Consider the following 16808-nt stretch of genomic DNA (forward strand, 5'->3'; position numbering starts at 1 on the left):
TTCTGCTTGGCCTCAGCTAAAAAAAAACCTGCACAACTTTTTTATATCCAAACATTGTCTCAACGTTCAGCTAACCGATCACATCTCACAGAAAAATGATTTTGCACACAGAAAAACTTTATGCCATGCTTAATGCTCCCCTTATGGTCACGTTCATATTATTGGTCCATTTTTAAACAACATGCTATCCTCAACCAATCAAAACCATGCTTATAAAAAACAGCTGACTCTTAGCTACAGTTTCACCCAGTAGCCATGCATACTCTGATGCAAACAGATGTTATATCATGGTTTATTAGTTTTATGTTCTGAAATGTCCACTTTCTTATAATATTTCTTAAGTGTAACAAATTTTTTGGAAAATCACAGAAAATTTATTTGATGACCCCAAAAGAAGGATCTCACTTTCCAGGTGGGAAAACAATCTATTTTTTTAGTGTAGTATGAATGTAACTAACATAACCTTAAGAATATAAGGAAAGTATTAATGGCCATTAGTGGATCATTATTATCCTTCACTTACTAGTTATGGCCACTAGGTGGCTATAAGTGGTGATATACTTACCCACTGTTTATGGCCACATATTGTTTATGATAGTAATTTGAATTTGTTATTAAAATAACCATAGGTCTATTTACAATTTGAAAATTATAGATAAACCAGGCATGCAGAAAAATGTTAAAGCTGGATTTGAATCAACAGGTCTGTATCCTTTTGATGCAGATAAATTTGACTATACAAAATATATTGTTCGTAAGTTGGCAACTTCTCAGCAAGATAAATATGTTGAGAAAGAAGAGATCATGTAACATCTAAAGTACATTGAGTCTAAGATTGATGGTGATTTGCTTCAACAACTTTGACAAACAAAAAAAAAAGGACTCACGAGTGGGAAGGGAACCCACATGCCACTTTACTTTTTGATATGTGGGAAAAAAATTTTGATGACTCTCAGCAAACACCATGTTGTAATGAACTAGTGAATGAACAAGGGGCTGGTCCAGATGGAAGAGCTGTTTCCGATCATGATTACAGCACACCACTTCCTGCTACACAAATGGAAGCTCATGGTCTAGTAGACCAAAATATTCCTACAACTGATGATATTTCTTTAGGCGTGGATCTTGACCTGTCATTTACAAACGTTTCTATGGAAAATGTCTTGTCACCATCAGTAAGTTTATCAAATTTGACAGTTTCCCCTGGTCTCATGTCCCTCCCAATTGATTCACATATTCCTTCGACATAAGCTGTGCCTTTTTCACTTTCCAGTGACGCAGGAAGACAATCCACATTTGGTACTCCACAGTCCAGTGATAGTAAATTAAAAAGCTTAAGTGAACCTACTGCTATTCAAATAACCCCTCCAAAAACACTAGCAACAGTTTTTAAAGATGTGATTAGATGGCCAGATAGTAAAGACTCTAAAGGTAAGAAGAAAAAAGAAACAATAACCTCAGTAGTAAAAAGTGATAAGTGGTTGGAATTTCACACGCTAAAGGAAGAGGAGAAGAAAGAGAAGGAGAGGCAAAAATTGAAAGAAAATTGAAGCGTGAATTAAATAGGAAACAGAAAGGGAGAACAAAAATGAATTGATGTAAGTTTTTGGACATACGCCATTGTTAAGAATGCTTAGCAATGGCGTATGTCCAAAAACTTACATCAAGTCATGCACTCCCATTGTACAAATCTTTCAAAGATAATAACAAAAATGAAAGCACAGAAGCCTAGTACATCCAAATTCAGTTCAAGCAGCTCAGATGAAGCATGGGTTGAAAGTGGGGACAGTCTAAATGATGTTGAGTTAGGTGATTCATATGATCCTGTGGATGTAGAGTTGAGTGGTGTGAAAAATCTTAAAGTGGGAAATTTTGTTTTGGCAAAATTTAGTTTTGCAGGGAAAAAATCTCTCCGTGTGACAGAGTACAAGTATGTAGGTGTGATTTCAAAAATAATTTCTGACTGTGAATATGATATTCAATGTTTAAGATGTATAAACTAAAAACACACACTGAATTTGTGATCATAGAGAATGACATTTCACAAATCAATCGGTAAATTACCTGATCCATTACTCAAAGAAGAAGGTTGGATGTTGGTAAATGTGTTTCCTGACGCTGTGAAAACTGTTGAAAAACACTAGGATAGTGTCATCATTTCAAACCAAGCTAGGCCTTTTTTGTCCTGTGTTAAATTAGTATATTGTTCTTGATACACTTTTTTATAATTATATATTATGTGTCATTTAGGCCTTAAATACTTAGAGCCTATTTCAGTTAGAAGGCCCCCAACATACCTTTTGAATCTAATTTGATAGGTATATTATTTATTTTGTTATGTTTTTATTTAATAAATCTGAATTTTTTACCTCAACTTTAAGATTAATTTGACTGGCCATAAGTGGAGAAAGTGATGGCCATAACTGAATACAGAGTGACCAAAAGTGGTGAAACACGTCAAGAAAATTTAATTTTTTTTTGATATTTCATGGATTATGTATAGCATACATTTTACCATATGACAAGATTCAGAAAACTGCAACTTGTAGATTAAAAATCTTCCGTAGTTTCCATAAATATTTTTTGTAATAAAAAAATATTTCTAAAGTACAAAAATGTCTTAACTGGCCATAAACGGTGCCTCCACCCTATGTATTCCAACTTTACACTGAGGTCATGTGATCAGATCAGCATCTTCACCTCTCCTCCCCGCACACCAAGGCTATACGGATTTTATTACAAATGGGGACTCAAAGCCGGGATTTTTATAAGTGTTAAACGTGACGGACGTTGCTGAGGGATGATAGGGTTTCTCAGAGTAATCCTGTTCCTTTACTGTTTCACTTTGGCAAAGTTTCATTATCATTCCATTATCTATAGTTATCTCTAATCACCCCGATGTCGAGATGTTAAGCAATAATTTGTTCATATAGTCATCTAGCCCATTGCATGATCAGTATTTGCTACCAATTACCCACCATTCGGTCAAGGTAAAAAGCTACTGTAAAAGGAGTGTTTTTCATGAAAATGTCAGTATATACTCTTATTTGTCACCGCTTTATGCAAAATCACTTTTAAACCATAATCATAATTCTTTATTTAAATTGTATTGGTAATGATGAATTCATACTATATGAATTTAATTGGACTTTTCCACTGCCTAGTATGAAAGCATGAGTAAATAGAATTTAAATTAGGTACAAAATATTTAATTTGTTCTGTAACCCCCCCCCCCTTTTTTTTTTTTCTCATTGTGTTAGCTAGTCATTTGCCATATCAGCAATGACAAGTGTCAATCAAATTCATCTAGTAGGGATCACTATGTATCTTGACACACCAGAGTAAATTAATTTTGTGTGTAACTTGAACTTCATTAATCCCTTAATGAAACCTTTCACCTTTCATAGGTTAAGTATTCGTAGTACCTCAATCAATATACAGTAAATGATAATGCACAGAAACTCTATGTGAAACTCTATACCTGTGTGAGTAAATGTAACCAAGATGGTTATGTATTTTAGGTTGATTTTGAAGAAAAATCCTACCTATTGTAGCCGTTACCATGGCACGTATTCCGGAAAAATTTTATATAGTTTTTCGTTTCATGGTCCATAGACCCCAAGACCATCCATCATAAACTCAAAAGTTTATATATGTATATATCACATTTTTGTGGACAGGATAACTGCCGTAATTTTTCACAGATCCCTTCCAAACTTATACATAAAATATAAACATGTAAAATCTCGGTCGAGTTCGTAAATGGGCAATATCCAATCAAAGAGGTAGAGTTGGGTATTTTTTAAAAACAGAAAAATTGCTATTACTTCCATAAGATGATGAATACAACATCCGTTTGAAAGTATTAATAACTTGTATGAGTAATACCAAAAACCTTTGTCTAAAAACATTTTTAATACGACCAAACATAACTGCAAGGGGTGGAAAATAACAGGGGTTGAAAGATAAAAAATTAATAGCTCCCTTAGTAATTACACTGAAATCCATTCGAAATGTTTGTAAACCTTATAAATATTATCTAAAACTTTTGTCTGGAACAGTTTTTGATACAAGCTGGGGTGTATAAACAGGGGTTAAAGGACAAAAAAAACAAACCTAACTCCCGTATTAAGTAACCGATAAAATATATAATAATTAGTTGTAAATCTTCCAATAATTATCTAAAACTTTGGTATGAAACAATTTTTGATGATTCGACATTGAAAAAACATGGTTTCAGATAAGAAAAAAAAATAAAACTTCTAATCTGTTTTTATTTATTTTAAGCCATTTTTTACTATATAAAACTTAAGTACCTTAATTTTTATGTAACCAACCATTACTGCAAGAGGTCAAAATAACAAGGGTAGAAAGACAAAAATAAAGTCTTAACATGTTTATTAGGTATACTATCAAATTATAATTTAATGTAAAATTCTAAACATTATCTAAAACTTTTGGCTCAAACAATTTCTGATGAAATTAACTAATACTTCATAAACATAGGTTAAAATTCAGTTTAATATAATTTGAACCATCCTAATGTTATTTAAAACTTGGTTCAAAGCATTTATTTATATGTGTACATATTAGTTCAAGGATTAAAAAGTGTTTAAAGGTCAAAAATATTCATAACTACCCTAGTACGCATAATAAGAAATTTGTTTTAAGCTATTCAATGCTGGATGTATCAAGTTAAAACCATTTGGAACATTTTCGCTTCATGGAATTTGAGAAAATGTGTTATCAATCTTTTTGGAATATTAGACAACATTTGGGATGTCAAGTACATTAAGTTCTTAAATTGTTCCAGATCGTTTCCAGAAGAAATAGATACCTACCTATGCCTGTAGGCTGTGCCAAAAGGGATTTTATTTAATATTTATTCATAAATACGTTCCACCCCTTAAACTGTCATATAAGTTTTATTTAAAAATGCTATAAAATTTTTGAGATGCAATGAAAAAATTAATTTGCAATGATATTATAACTATCAGCAAATATTTGCATTCAAAATAGGTAAATTTGGTAAATTTCTTTTCTTCATTGAACAGTATTTTTCAGTTTGGATTTTTATTTACATAGTGTTTTTCACTCGCTCACCCTCGTGAAACTTTATTTAGTAATTTCTAATTTTTACCTCGAGGCTCATAACAAAAATTTGGCGTGTAAACCACTACACTTTAAACGTTTACATGAAACTATGAATAATTCATCCAACCAATACAAATTTCTTGTGGTGCTAATTGTTCTACTGTTATAACTTCCAAAGATGTGTACAGCATTTCAGTCTTGTCAGCCATACAAATACACATACCTGTTGATGTTTTCTTGCTGGAAATATATTTAGCTTGAATAGTATCTATGAGTTCATGTTTATTTACCATATAAAATCAAAGTAAGTAAGGGCAGGAATGATGTTACATGTTTAGAGAAAAATGAAAACTGGGCATTATAACTTGGTACAAGCTATTAAACCAACAAACCAACAAGTATTATAATTCACTATGTTAAATTATTTTGTAATTGTTACATTTCTTTGCTGTTAAGCTATTATGGTGTCCTTATTCTTTTAATAAGTACAGATAAATTCAATCTTGCCTGCCTGACTTCCCATAGTCCTACGAAAGTGATACCAATGAATCATAATGCCCAACTGGAATTTTTAGTGAGTCAGATGTAAATTACATATTTATGAGGGTGGGAATACTGTCTCGTTGTCTCTCGTATATCGTGGCAATGCCGAGGCAGGTAGCCCGATTCTTCTTCGTCTTCTCCTTGACCTTACTTCACATTCCAAGCTGGTTCCCGTGAGTCTCTCCTTGTCTCGTCCTCATACAGACAAGACCGTCCCGCAAGCCCAGCTTTATGCAAGAAATGTGTGCAGTGAATTTTACTCGAAATTTCCCACTGTGACAATGGGGGACAAAGCAACACAGTATCTCATAGTTAACTACACTATGTTCTTATAAAAACAGAATGGAGATTCGTGTGTAGCTCTTGTCTACAAAGCCGTTTAAAAATGGCCAAGAGTAGCCTTTTCAGTACATTTTTAAAGCAACTTTCAATTGATATTTTTAAAACATAATACTGTCAAAACATTCACTTAACATTTTATATCTTTTAATTCTTCAACAGAAATGTTTAAAGTATAAAATTGTCGGCATAATCTTCCAAGTCTTAGATTTCTGTATCAGAAAGTTGAACGCCATGTGATGAACACTCTTAAGTGAATAAAATACATTCTGAGTTGGGAGATATTGAAATCAATAATGATGTGTTTGGATTTTATCATCCTAGATATATCATCTCAGGCTCACACAGCAAATTCTGAATAGGAGGTGACAATAGGGTAAGGCCTTTAGTATTGTTCTTCAGGATTACTAGTTTTCGGTGAGGGTTCGAAGGGGAGGGACTTTTTTTTCTGTTCCCATCTCTCTTCCAGTTAAACCACACCTTCATGGAGCTACGTCTTCTACCTGCAAACCACCCGGCCTATGTGCATTCTTTTTAAATGAATATATTTGTTTACGAAGTGTCTATGTTACTGCCATCTTTCGTTGAAAGAAAAAAAAAACTGTTTAAAGTGTTTTTCAGGCCCAACATCGACAATCGCCAATAGGACAGAGGCTAACAAATTTTACCTGCTGACTATTGTGGCAACCATTCTTTAAGTGAAAAACAAAATTGTTAATAGGTTTAAATTACTTGTATATTCACAATGGCACTTGAAAAAATTATATAACATTAATTGTGAATTCCAGAAAGAACATATTTTGTTTCTTTCATCTTCTTTCTAATTACTTGCATTTTCAAAATGTATGAAATGTGGAAAAATATTGCATAACAGATACTCACTGAACTTTATTGACAACCCCATCATATCAACCTATCAAAAACAAAATAAAAAGGGGGTTGTCATTAAAGTCGGTTTACGGACGATAATTTTACGTGATAACGTCATAAGAAAACATTGATGAAAAATTGCATACTTTTTAATTTTCAAATATTATTTACAGTTTTTGCAAATTTAATTTAAATAGTTTGTTTAAAATAATCACGAACAATTAGTTATAGAAATAAACTGAATTCAAATCAATGTCTATAAATTGATAATTTGAAATGACGAAATTGGACAAATAAATCAAATTTTTTAAATTGCTGCTTTTAAAAAGCCTGCCTTAACCTGTTCGATATCATAGAAGATTTTCTCGCACGGTGGTTGGCTGGTTCTTGCACGCTTGGTTCATGCTGAACATGACAATGAGTCATGCTTTTTCGTACGTGCAGCCGGCGTTCATCGATTTATAAGATGTTATCACGTCAAAAATGAAAATAATTACACTGGTCAGTTGCTAACATGTTTGATTAATCTACATTTCAACGTCTCTCTAAAAGTTTAACTCTGAGAATACAATCTGAAATAGTTAGAAAACTAAGTGAACATTTCACTGTTGGTTTTTATATGATTTGATGTTTTTTTATGAATGATCTTGCATACCGAATTTTAAAAAATGGTGTACGGGATACTTGGTACATGAGTGAGATTCCTTCGGCTGCAGCCTTATATTTAGCTAGCACCATCCATGTGTATTTATTTATCTTTGTTTTGTACTTAGATAACAATACTTAGGTTGTTGTTACCATGCTTGTAGTATTTTTTTAATGATTAGGTTAATTTTTCATTTGGTTTAATTTTTTATTCATATATATTTTTTAATTTATTTGCTGTATAACATTATTTTATTTTTATGATTTTACTTCCACTTTTTTTTAGTTGGTTTTGGAAGCAAGAGTGAATTGAAGATAAACCCCTAGTGATCTGCAACTGCATTGAATCACATGCATTACGGTAAGAGTCAGGCTGTTATGTTTTGTCTCATATAACTACGTACATGTTTGTGTGTATGTGCAGCTGTTAGTGTTTGTATACCATCACATAGCATTGTGTATCCCACCTACGTGAGCATCTGTTAGAACTCAACAGATGTTGTGTTTACACAAACACAGTTCATTGCTGTCTCAACCAAGGTCTGCAACAGTTTAATTGACACTCAAGGTTAATTCAAGTAATAAACCAGAGTCTACGAATCCTGAGCGCCATGTCAAGATGTCTAACTTTTCCTTACTGGTGACTAACATATTTCAAGATATTGAAGCTGTAACTATACAGTAGTTTGGAAACTTCAGCCAATTTTGTTGTTACAAAATCGTGTACAGAAATGACTGGGTACAAGAAACAGGGACTGTATTTAAATTGCAATAAGTTAACTCTGATTACTGATATTGCACCAAGTTGCTGGATAGGTGCTGTTTATTACTTCAATGTTAACATTTTTAGTAGAAGTAACTACTCACAAAGTAAATTTGTCTTTTTGCTGGCTCTTAGATTTTGTGCCTGGCTCCTAAACTTTGAGGGAGGCCTGGATTAGACTATTTTTATTGCATTCATAATATAAAATCATTTAAAGTTTTTTTTATTCTTTACGTTGCAATAGGCTAGTACTAAAGAAGGATCAAATTGGTCACCACAGACTTAATTAGAAAAAACAAAATAACAATATTTATATTTTGGCAGTATGGATATAGAAGTATATTACTAGGGTAAAAAGTATTGATCTTGTATGTGTAAAATATTGTGCAGTGAATTTTATCAGCATAATATTAAGCTTATGGTGTAAAATGTTGCATAGAAATATTTTTCTCCTTAGTTTAAGTGAATTATTCATTGAAAACATCAAAACTGTTGTGTAAGAAATGCAGGCTTTCATTTATTGCTGATTGGTGAATGTATCTTTCACTCAGTGAGTTCTCAAAGCCCATGGCTGGATGATAGGTTCCAGGAATTTTTATTTTAAAATTACAAATGATGTTACCAGTTTTGTGATTTGGTGTGAAAACTATTACATTTTTTTTTTTAAAATTTTGTTTTATACTTTTACATACCTATATTTTAGTATGAAGTGATTTTTCATTGTTGGAAAACATTTATGTAGTCAAAATATTTCATGTAAGTATTTTGTGGTAGTAAATAGGTTAAAAACTATCACAGGTACACACATAAGAAAAGTAGAACTCACACACAGTTTGTATTAGTAAGTTTCGTACAGGATGTTCACATTTTGGAAAGTCAGGGAGGTTGGGATTGGTCAGGGACAGCCTGGAAATTTGCTTGAAGTCCTGCTAAAGTAATGAAAATTCCTCGGTGAAAATTTTAGGGGGCAATGTTATGCATCAGTCTGTCCATATTGGTAAGTAGTTTCAATTAGTTTTGATAAAAAGTTAAATATAATATATAAGAAACAGAGAAAGTGGGAAGAGAAACTAGACTAGTTATGGGAATGGGTGAGTTCTGCATTTTTAAAAAAAATTTTTAGAAAAAAAAAAGTGAATTATTTTTATTCAGGCCAGGAAAATTTTACTGCAGATTATGTCACCATTCTGCAATATAAAGCATATTAGTGTTTGTTAGTAATGATTTCATGTAAATAAAACACAGTATAAAAGAAGATAGATAGTTGGGGAATGAAATGAGGAAGGCAAGAGAGCTTGTTAGGAAGAGGAATGTTTGCGAGCGCCAGTGCGGGGCCGGGCAGATAGAGGGCAGCTCGACTCGCTGTGGTTTCCTCCGGCTTCCTGACTGCATCTTCACTTCCTGTGCCAGTGCGGTGGACAGTGTGCTCGTTGCAGAGAACAGAGGACCTCTTTCACTGGCCGTGCCGCCTCCTGCAGCTGGTTTTGTTTTGCTGCTGGGATGAGCCCGGCCGAAGCGGCGGAGGGGGAGGGAGAAGGAGGTGGGCTGCTAGCTCGGTGTGGCTCCGTGTTTCTAGACTCTTGTTCGTGTAATATGTCTTATTTTACATTTTCAGGTATAAAAGCATGTCTTGCTTACTGTGCTCAATAGGACTGGCTTGTAAATCTTCAGAGCTTCATTTTCAATTCCGGTTTCGTGCTGCTAACCATCATCCGATGCTTTTGCCAGCATTTGACTAGTTCAGTTTCTATCACAACATTACTAGTAGTAATATTGGATGTTTATGTAGTATTTAGTAGGTTTCTTTATTATTTTCAATTATAATCTTTATTAATTATCTTTTTAAAATTTTAATTTAAGTAATATTTTTTTATAACCTGTTTAAAACAAATACTGTTTATTTTTTATGAAACTTATTTGATATCTGAAACTTAATTTTTTTTTATGCTTTATTGTATGCAAGAATAATTATTATGATTACTTGACTCTATCATTAGCCTAGTGTGGCAGAATCTCATTAGAAGATATATCAATCTGCTTATCACTATGCCACAGTACGTATGTACACTTAGTTTGAGAACTGTTCTGAAAGTGTTGGGGTGTTGTTTCAGTAATGTCGGAGGGTTTCAAAGCCCGAGATATAGGGCTGAGAGCCCAGAAGAAGATACTAGGTCGCATGGCCAACAAAAATATTGCCAAAGTTTTTATAGATGACACCACTTCTAGTTTACTGGACAATGTGTACAGGCTATCCAAGGCTTATGTAAGTATCATTCCCACCAGTAGCAAAATATTGCCATTTTTACTAAAATTATTAAATATCGAAGAAATAGTTTTTTTAACAAGAAAAACTATTGACAGTAGAACGTTGATTACCAATCACCATCAGGACGGGACTGTGATGGATGACCAAAAAATCTTTTAAATATTTACAGTAACTATTTCACTGCGGGCTTGGGACATCTTGAAAATAAAAGCATAAATATGGGTACAATTTTGCATATAAATACATACAAATTATGTTTAGTTGGGACCAGAAACGAAAGATAATACCTTAAAAAAATTTATTAATAAAATTTTGAATAATACAGTAGAACCTCATTAACCCACACCTCTTTAACCCAGACGTCTAGATAACCCAAGCCAGTTTTTGAAAAAAAAATTTTGTTGTTAGTAAATGAAGACTTGGTTTACAGACGATAAATCACTATTCTCAGCAAGTATATTACTCGAACTCATGGGCGAGTTGACTGCACTTACCCCACCTGCTGTTGCTAAGCATCAGAATGGTGACTACCCTCTCCTTCCCCTCCCTATACCCTGCACTTAACATTGACCTAGAGACAGCATGCCTCAGTTGCGCTGCAATCTCAGTAGTGTTCTCGTGTTGTCGTAGTGTCACTGTCGAGGTACAGTATCGTTGTGCTGTTTCGTTAGTGCGTTTTTCGTGATGGCGACCAAATGTAAAAACATTGTTTTGACTTTGGAAAAAAATGTTGGAAGCATTAACGGAGAACCGTTAAAGAACATTGCTGCTGAGTTTGGAGTAAAGACAGTTTGGATAATTGGTGTAAAGCAAAACTGCTAAACTAGAAACTCTAAATGAAGAATTGTTTGTCTGGTTTGCCGATTTCTGGACAGATCGTCCAACAGGAAGCATTGAGTTTGAACAAACAGTTGCCCCATGAAGACCAGACATTTTACAGATAGCCAGGAAAAAAATGGAATGGAGTGCGTCAACTTATAATCACTGGAGAATACTTGTCAGGTAATGTTTAAGCGGCAGAAAAATTAAAAAAAGCTTTTGAAGACTTATTAAAAAGGATGATTTATTTGACTGCAAATCAAGTCTACAATGCCAATGAATCCGTTTTATTTTACCAGATGTTGCAGTGTAAAATGCTAGCCTCACAATTGGGAGATTCAGCGAAAGGGTATAAAAAAGGGAGAGACCACCTCACCATAACAGCTTGTAGTGATGCGTCAGGAAAGCACAAAATTCCTCCCTTTATAATAGGGAAGTCTAAAAAACCCTATGCATTAAAAAATGTGAAATGAGACTCATTGCTTGTTGTTTACAGCTCACAAAAAAGTTCTTGGATGGTTAGTGGCATTTTTAAACAATGGTTTTTCAAGAATTTTGTGTCATCAGTAAAATAGATATTTGAAGAACTGTGGCCTTCCCAACAAGGCAGTTGTGCTGATTGACAATGCACCTTTGCATTCATCTGACAATGAACTAGTCAAAGATGACATTTCAGTGAAGTTTTTACCACCTAATGTAACTTCTTTGGTTCAACTGATGGACCAAGGAGTTCTAGAAAAAATAAAAATAAATGTACAAAAGGTTAAATGCTAAGTCAACTAGTAGAGGACGAAGGAGAGCATGGTGTGCTAGAGGTGCTGAAATATTTTAACATACAGACTGTTATTTATATGATTGTGGAAACTTGGGACCAGGATGGAAAAGAAACTTTGATAAAGTCATGGAAAAAGTTGTGGCCTGGTGTGTGTGACTTGCCAGAATACAAGATTGAAGAAGAAGGAAAAAAACAAGTGTAGAAAAAGATTTCATGGACATAATTAAAAATATTACTGGCTGTTCCCATGTTGATGAAGAAGACATTGACAATTGGTTGCATATTTACAATGACAGAAGTTATAAAATATAAAGCTATCACAGAGGAAGAAATAAGTGCATCATGCAGTGTTACAGAAAATTAAAATGAAGAGAATCCAGACAATGTTCATGAACCAGCTGTCGTTGTGACCCACGCAGAAGCAGTAGCAAACATAGATCAATTGATGGTTTATTCCGAGAGTCAAGCTGAAACATCGCCAAACAAGCTTCTAATGCTAAAGCGGATGCGAGATTCCGTTGCTCATAAGCAATTCACAAAACTGAGGCAGCAAAATCTCACTGCCTTTATTTTTACTTCCAACTAGTTTGTACCTACATTGTGTACAGAGTAAATACATATGTGTTTTTATGTGAAAGTGTGCCAATAATAAACTGCATTAAAATATTTTTGGTAAGTACATACATGATATTTTTTGTTGTTTTTTCCTCATTCTCTGGATAACCTGGAATTTCGTTAACTCTGATCAGCCCCGGCCCTAGTTCATCCGTGTTAACGAGGTTCTACTGTACAACAAATTATATTACGTATTACAAAATCGTAAATAGGCGTTATTTTGTAGGGCTGGGCCGATGCCGATTCCGATTCCTAAGTATCGGCCGATATTCAGAGTATCGGCATCAGCAGCATCTGTAAAATATTTGCAGATACTTCGCGCCGATACCTCAGTCCAAGTTCTTAAACTGTGTTATATTGTTTTTGTTAGAAAAAAATCACTAAGGAATAGTATTTCATGCAACTGGTTTTTTTTTAAGTCAAAACTAATTTTTAAAATAATTGTTTAGTTTTGTAATTTATGCACTATTACCCTAAGTTTCTTTCCCACAGCGCTACTGTTTTAAAGAAAACCGGTCGTGTTGATTGTTTTAAAAATACAATGGAGCCCGAGAACCATAGACGTGGATACTATAAATGTATAAATGTCCTAAACTTGAGTTTATACCATTTCTTATGTACCAATGTGCTCTATAATGCTTAATAATTGTACTTATGCAGTATGTATGTATATATGTATTATCTGTATAAAATTGACTTCACTTGTTCTATATCCCGGAGCCCTTAACTCCATATGGGATCCACTGAACAAAAACTGAATAAATAAATAAAAAAATATTCATTGCCAACTGTGGGGCAAAGACTGCCTCACGTTATGTTTACCAGTGCTCACGATAAAGTAAATTGCACTCGTGATCACGTTTACAGCACTCGCGATCATAGAAACAGTTGCTAAAGCGATATTTTAAGGATTTTTCTGAAGGTGATGATATGGCTGGGAAGAGAAGTGAAGTTTGGCAATACTTCACTCTTCAATCAAATGAAGATTCCAAGGCTACATGCACTTTCTGCCATGTAAAAAATATCACGAGGTGGGGCAATGCTTTAATATGTGGGGTGAAAAAAAGTATTTGTGTGAGTTTTATTATTATTGTAAGATGCATGTTAGTAAGTGTTTTGACCATTTGATGGTACTGTCATTATAATATGAAATTAAAAAATACTTAATAAGTAAAATATCCTTTCATAACACAAACATTTCTTTGGTTAGTATCGGCATCGAGTATCGGCAGTATCGGCCCATAAGAATCGCTATCGGTGGAATCGGTGAAAAGTGGTATCGGCTCAGCCCTATTATTTTGACATAGAAGGCTTCATAATATCTAACAAAGTCATCTGACATACAGAAAATTTTCCTTCTCAGAGAAAATTTCTCGTATTACATTAACAATAGTGAATCTAGAGTCGCGAGATGTTAAAAAAAAGACAAATGAATTGACGTGAAGATTTAAAAATCACGTATCTCCAGATGCTCTTAATAAGGGGTATCTTTAAGTCAAGGTATTACTGTATATGATAGTAATGAACAGAAATATATTGTATGTGTATTTTACGTGAATTTGTACTACTATGTATATTTTGTAAAGATGTTTATTTGTAGATACTCTCAAAAGGGTATAAAATACTTTTTATTTCTGCTGATTTCTTTAAATAATCTTGTAGAATATGTCATAGAAAATATACAAATATTATAAAACAGATTATAAAGTAAACTTATTAGCTTTTAAATGAAATTTTTATATTTTATGCTTTAGTTAAATTTTTGGTAAATATGTAGTGTAGCGGTATTTGCTAAAAAAAAATGTTAAAAATCCGAAAACACTTTTATTATAAATGCTCTTTCACTTCCTCTTTTCATTAAACCCGGCGGAGATAAGAAATTCCAAATACTTTAGGAGATATCGAATTTTTTAATTTTCATAGTTGGGCGATATTTGTTAAAAAAATTTAAAAATTCCGAAAAAACTTTTATTCTATGCTCTTTAACTTCGTCTTTTCATTAAACCCGGTGGATATAAGAAATTCCAAATACTTTAGGAGATATTGAATTTTTTAATTTTCATCACAATACCTGTGCATTCATGCGGCTTTCACATTATTTCTTTATACGAGTATGAATTAATTTTTTTCGCGACGTAGGTGAACGACTACATCATTTTCTACTAATGGCAAAGGAATTGTACCCGTCTCTAACTTAGGTGAGTTTTTAACGTTTCAAATTTTAATGTTTTATTTGTTACTAGCTGAATTTTCCGGGCTGAAAACAGGGTGAAGAGGATCTTTTTTGAAATCAGATGTAGTTAGTAACTGTACTCTTAATTTGAATGTCAAGTGTGCAAAATAATTTATATCACTTTCAGATCCCGACAGACGTTCTGCCAGTGTAAAGTTATTTACCTGTATATAAAGTAAAATTGGTGGTCTGTATGTAATCTAGACTTTATAAAGCACTATAGAAAAAAGCTGAAGAATAAGAGATTACTAATATTGAAATGATTCCATTATCTAGCTAATGCTCAGCATGCATTGCAATGCCTCATTCAGTTTTGTTTTGTAATATGTTTAAAGTAGTTACACATATACAAATCATCCATCCATATCTCTAAACATATATTTATCTCTATTTACGTCTATATATGTATCTCTCTATCTCTATTTACCTCTTTATATCTACATATATACATATATACCTCCCACTATCTCTATCTCTCTATACATAAATCTCTTTATAGCGCTATGCATCTATATATCTCTTTATCTAACCAATTTCATTCTCTATACCTTGCTCTATCTCAACTTATCTCTCTGACTCTCTCAATCTCACTATATATATATATATATCACTCTATCTCTGTCTCTCTTTTATATTTAAATAATTGTCTCATGTGTGCGCACTTAGACAACAAAAACAGACGAAGTGCCACTATATAATATGAACTAAACACATTTTTTTGAAACGATTCGTGCTCCAACTAATGCAAAATAGTTATACCGTCTCAGAAACCTTCACGGGCATCCGCATAACAACTCACCAAAATTTAATCGCAATGGGATAAATGGTATAGGAACGCATACGGCACAAACAAACGAAAATTAAAGACATGACAAACGCATCGAACGAAGGTGCTTTTAAAATTCAAGGCAACCCTATCTATTGACGAAGTTAAGAACCAAACTGTTATTAGCACCTTTATTTTGCTAGCCGCTGCGGGCTACACTAAGCGGCCTGGTCTCACCAAGGAGAAAAATATGTATTTGCAAGACCTTACTATGTGTATGATCGTGTGGCAGACATATAGAAATGACACTCACTCACTATTTGTATGTCTATGACCTATGATTTTTTCTGTTATAAAATGAAATTTTCACTTTTTCACTCCCTTAAGGTATGTTTTGCAAGGAGCGTCTCTAGCGATGATCGCTCAGAGATCATCGCGAGCAACCGGTCAGATTGTGTTTACATACGTTTGTGTTGCCACGAGCGTTGATCGCCAGAGTCGCTAGCGTCGATCGCGGGCCCGCTTCAGTCGCTGGCCCCGAGGCAAATATAATCGCAGTCGCGAGCGATTATTCATCAAGGACGGTACGCTGCTCATTGTCTTCAGTGAACTGAACATCACCGAATGCAAGTTTATTTTAGTATTCTTTGGAAAATAATTACAATGCAAATACTCTTATCAAAGAAAACTATTATACTAATTTGTTTTTAACATTCTTACTATTTTTCTTCACATTTAACTTACTGAAATTAACATTTCTCTCTTCATTTCGTTGTCAAACCTTCGTAAACATACAATTATTATCCCAATTAATTCTGTAACAATTTATTTTTGTCTGCAGGAGCTTCTCAAACATAAGTTACAACAATGTTGACAATGTCACTGAAGAAGCTGATGACATTGTCACCACGATCCAAACCTCGGAAACACGCTCGATAGAAGACTCAGTTCCTTTACAAGTTCCCAATCAACAGGAAACCAAGATTACATACGATCAACCAAAAATCATCCCTAAGAAAACAAACTATAGAGAGAAGTGCCTTGATCAAAAACTTGCTTAAAGAAGATGAAGACGATGAC

General features: G+C 33.6%; 1 protein-coding gene across 5 annotated transcripts in view; it reads left to right on the forward strand.

Moving 5' to 3' along the window:
• The window catches only part of LOC134543376 (protein salivary glands marred), a 36451-nt gene that overhangs the window by 4601 nt on the left and 15042 nt on the right, over positions 1-16808 (forward strand). For 2 of the 5 annotated variants that reach the window (XM_063388363.1, XM_063388364.1), the window contains exons 3-4: positions 7778-7852; positions 10366-10517. In XM_063388363.1, the coding sequence (XP_063244433.1) occupies positions 7843-7852; positions 10366-10517 (162 nt within the window). In that variant the 5' untranslated portion in view covers positions 7778-7842. Of the gene's footprint in view, positions 1-7777; positions 9870-10365; positions 10518-16808 lie in introns of all 5 variants that reach the window. The other 3 variants (XM_063388360.1, XM_063388361.1, XM_063388362.1) reach the window with 3 other exon arrangements.

Source organism: Bacillus rossius, chromosome 1 (assembly GCF_032445375.1).
Source record: "Bacillus rossius redtenbacheri isolate Brsri chromosome 1, Brsri_v3, whole genome shotgun sequence".
Taxonomy (NCBI): domain Eukaryota; kingdom Metazoa; phylum Arthropoda; class Insecta; order Phasmatodea; family Bacillidae; genus Bacillus; species Bacillus rossius.